The following is a 4,425-nucleotide window of genomic DNA, read 5'->3' on the forward strand; positions in this document are numbered from 1 at the left end:
GAACTGTGTGAAAGGGTTTCACAGCATTAGGAAGGTTGAGAACCACTGGTCTATAGCAAGATCCACTTCCCCCTGAGGTTGTGTAGTGGAAGCATTCCTCGTGGGTCCACATGGCTATTCTGGGGCTCCCCACTGCCCAGCCACCAACACCCTGCCCAATGGGCTTCCTGGTGGGCCACATGGCCCTCGGGCAGGGAGCTGCATTTTTAAGCAAACACCAGGAGACTGCATTCAGTGGGGACCCCTGAGGGGCCCTGACTGCTGAACAAAGGTCTCAGGGCCCACACAGGCAGGTACCCCAGAAGGGCAGGGGTGGAGGTGGGGAAGGGGGCCTGCAGCCCAAGCCTTATGGGCAGGAATGAATAGAATCAAAGTGTGCCTCTGGCTCATTCTTCTAGCTGCAGTGATTCATTGTCAAATAAAATGCCCCTCCAGTCTTAGAACTTCCCCTGAAAATGGTGCTCCTGCTATTTCCAATGCTCCTGCCCCGCTTGGCACGTGCTCCGCCTCAGTGAGCGGGCGTGTTGCGAGGGAGGCCTCGCCAGGCGTGGGAAGCGGCATTTGTTCAGGAGTGCTGGGCCCAACGGTGCCTTTCACTGGAGGCTTGATGTGTGACAGCCCTGAGCCCGCTACCTCCAGCCGCACACTCTCACTAAGGTTTGGAATTCCGGGCCGCTTTTGTGGCCCTGAACACACACGCCATCTCTTTGTCCTGAGAGGGGCTCGCTGTGAAGTCCCCTGTGAGCCGAGCAAGGGTCGGGCCTGCATTTTGTTCGCTGAGCCATTGTTGGAACATTTCCGGCTTCATTCGCATTCAGAAGGGGTCGTGCTTTGCAAAGCCCAGTTGATCACATCCTAATCAAGAGTGATTTCTTCGTAGTGGGGAGAAAGTTCAGGCAGGCCAGAGACAATGAGGCTTTCTGGGGCATCTCGGGGCTCCCGGGAGCCCTGGCAGTGTTCTCACCCAACCCTACGGAGCCTTGGAGCTGGGAGGGGACCCTGGGCCGTTGAGGCCACTCTGGAGGTCACAAGGTCCCTCTGGGGACCTCACTCAGCCTCTGCTCAGCCCATCTGAGGACCTGCTCTCTCTCTGCAGGGACAGTGGCACCGTGGCGTGTTCAGTGGAGAGGGCCGCCTGACCCACCGCTCGGGGCTCATGTACAATGGAATGTGGATCAACGGCCACCCAGTGGGTAGGTGGCCCCCAGCCCCACTCAATCACCGGATTCACTGTGGGGCCATGCTCGGTCCAGCCACTCGTAGTAGTCCCTTGAGGTGTGGCACTAAAAGCCCAGTGGGAGGTTCTGGGCTGGGGTGAGATCCAAAAGCCATCGTCCCCTTTTAGAAAGAATCTGTTAGAATCTGATTCCCAAGCAGCTCCTGAAGGTGGGAAGGCTCCTGGTCAGATCTCAGACCCAGTGGCCCGAGCCCCCTGCTGTGGGGGACTTCAAAGCCCCCAGGGCCTGGGCTCCCACTGTGACTCCGAACTTCAAGCTGGACAACTCTGGTCCCCTGTCAGAGCGGCCACCATGCGGGCATGGCAGTCGGGGGCCTTTGAGGGATGGAGGCTACCTCGGGGTACCTCGGGGGTCTGCCCTTGGGTCAGTCTGCTGAAACTCTCTCTCCTCTGCTCCTAGTGACCCCTTGCTGGACTCCAGGGCAAGGGTGACCACCCCAGTGGCCCACCTGGCTAGGGAAAGGGTTTCTCATCAAACCCCGGGCAACCTATGACAGGGCGTGGTGATTGCTCAGGTCCCGGGCCCGGACAGGTCCTTGCACCTGTGTGCCTGTGAGGCTGGGGTCCAGGCAGCGAGCTGGGCCTCTCTCTACACTTGGGTCTTGGGGCCCCAGCACAGGGGCCACACATTACCTACCACCAACCTCAGCTCAGACGCCCACCCCTGCTGGTCCAGACCGGGCGGTGGGGGTAAGAGTGGCTGAGGTCTTGGTCCAAGGCAGGGGACCTGGAGTGGCTCGAAGCATGAAGGGTCAGGGGAGGGACGTCCCGGCATTTAGAGTTCTCGTGGGCACCCACAAGCACACCCCAGGCGAGCCATGCCAACTCCTGCTCCTTTAGTCTTGGCCAGGGGCCAGAGAGCAGGGGTAGGGGCTGGGCCTGGGTTCTGACCCAATGCCCCGCCCCCAGGATGTCCCTCAGAGGGGGCCTGGATTATTCCCATTCCCAATGCCAGATGGTGCTGCCAGGAATGGAGGTGAGGTCCTACCCCAGTCCCACCACTAATGCATCCAAAGATGTGCTCAGCCCTCATTGAGATCCTGGGTGAGGAAGACTGGCATCAGACATGGGACACAGGATACAGCCTGTGGGACACGGCCTCACGCCACCCTCAGTGGGTGCCAGCCGGGCCTGCTGCCCCCCTCCCACCTTCCCCAGTTGGGGCCTCAGAAAAGAGCGGTCACTCGCCGCCCAGGCGGGCCTCTCTCCAGGCCTCAGTGGAGAGAGCATCGGCCCCTAAGCATGCCCTCCCCACCTAGGCTTCCAAGGCCTCTGCATGTGCTTTGCCAGAGGGGGGTCCTGGGCTGCGTACGGGGCAGAGCCGGGGGTGGGAATGCTGAAAAACACCAGCCCTGATGTCGCCCCGACCACCAGGCTGCACCAGTCAATGGGGCCCCTCCCGCCATTCCCAGTCAGCACCACCTCCCAGGCCTCTGACTCAGCTGCAGGGAATGCTGGGCCCAACCCAGCCTGCAGGGAGACATGCCGGAACATTCCACGGGCGCAGCGAGCCCACACGCCTCCCTGCTCTGCTCGCTGCCTCTCTCTGCCATCAGTGGGCCTCGGAGGCCTCGTTGTGGGATAGCCCACTCGGCTCCCAAATGAATCCTCCTCACCCGTTGTGGCAGACCCTCCCCGAGCTGCTTCTGTGCGAGCGTCTCCCCACCCGCACCTTCATGACAGCCTCAGTGCTGTGGAGGGCTCTTCAGGGGCACCAAAGCCCCCCCCCCACTATTCTGCAAGGCCCGCAGTGAGCACCACCCCCACACACACCGCAGGAAGGGTCCTGTCCTGTTTACTGTGTCTTGGGGCAGGGCCAGCAGAGGCGTGCCTGTCCACACCTCGGCTGGGTGCTCACTGCTGCTGCCCCAGCCACTGAAGCCGGCCCTGCTCTGCCAGCCCAGGCCACCAGGATCGTGATTTTGGGTCCGGAAGTGATGGACGTGGTCCAAGGAGCCGCCGTCACGTTACACGTCCAGCTGCAGCAGCAAGATGGCAGGGTGGCCACAAGTAAGCATTCCCCAGCTGCCCTCTGAGCCATGACCTCCCAGACTCACCGTGGTGGCCTTGTGGTGACCTTGCCCATACATTCCGGTGGCTTGCCGGTGGCTTCTCAGGAGTGTACGAGGCCACTCCTATGGGCTGGGCCAGCGGTGTGCGTGCTTATACACACATGTACCGTCACTCTCACACACACACTCACCCACCTGGATTCTTCGGGCATCTTGCCACATGCAGGTGACAGGTCAGACAGGGTGGCCTGTGGCAGAACCGTGTGCAGTCGGAGGCTGCATGGGGGTGGGTGCCCAGAGGGCTTGGGCTGGCCAGGGGAGGGCTTCTCCAGGCCCCTGGGGAGGAAATCAGGAGAAAGAAGCTCCCTGGACCCAGGGCTCCTTGGGGCTCCGTGCAGTAGGCCACACAGCCTATCCCAGCAGGGAGCCAGTGGCCTGGGGAGACAGAGGCATGGTCCAGAGGTACTGAGCCCTTGGTGTCCAGCTGGCCCAATGCCCCCCCCCACTTGTGCCGCTGCTGGGGCGGATCGCCCCAGTAATACACCATGCCAGGGCCCCTTCCTATGCATGAATTCACCTCAGATCAGACTCCAATTAGGGAGCTGTGATGTGCAGCATACATCAAATCTACTTAGTCACAACTGGTTTATTTTAACAACTTTATTGCGGTGTCATTTGCATACCATAAAATTCACCCACATTATGTGATTCAGTGATTTTTAGTCAATGTTCGGCGGCGGGGCAGCCATCGCTGCAGCCCAGTGTGAGAGTGGAGGGAGCCTACCTTCCCATCCTGCCCCAGTCCCGGGCAGATACTAGCCTATTCTCTCTCTCTCTCTACCCTTCCCCGGACCTCTCCCTCTGAGGGAAGTCCTACCACCTGTGGCCTTTCGTATCCGACTTCTTTCACGTAGCGGACTGTCTTCAGGGTCTGCTCGTGCTGGGGCACCTATCAGAATCCCACTTGTTTTTAATGGATGAGCTGTGCTTGGGCACGCTGGCAGGAGAGACCTGTCCCCGGAGAAGGACATCACGCTTGGTAGAGCAGAGGGGCAGGGGAAACGGAGAAGGCCCTGGCAGGATGGACTGACCCAGCAGCCACCACAATGAGCCCAAACTGCAGACCCACTGTGCAGAGGATGCAGGACCGGCGGTGTTTCCAGTCGGAACCGACTC

The 4,425-nt window shown here is 60.7% G+C and overlaps 1 protein-coding gene across 1 annotated transcript in view; it reads left to right on the plus strand.

Annotated features, from left to right (window-relative positions):
• MORN1 (MORN repeat containing 1) overlaps positions 1-4,425 on the plus strand; it is an 86,671-nt gene that overhangs the window by 18,700 nt on the left and 63,546 nt on the right. Inside the window, exons 6-7 of the mRNA XM_045299224.1 lie at positions 1,097-1,193; positions 3,137-3,247. Of these exons, the coding sequence (XP_045155159.1) occupies positions 1,097-1,193; positions 3,137-3,247 (208 nt within the window). The remainder of the gene's footprint in view (positions 1-1,096; positions 1,194-3,136; positions 3,248-4,425) is intronic.

This window comes from Echinops telfairi, unplaced genomic scaffold (genome assembly GCF_000313985.2).
Source record: "Echinops telfairi isolate 266 unplaced genomic scaffold, ASM31398v2 ScPeMD7_7457;HRSCAF=8495, whole genome shotgun sequence".
In the NCBI taxonomy this organism is placed as follows: domain Eukaryota; kingdom Metazoa; phylum Chordata; class Mammalia; order Afrosoricida; family Tenrecidae; genus Echinops; species Echinops telfairi.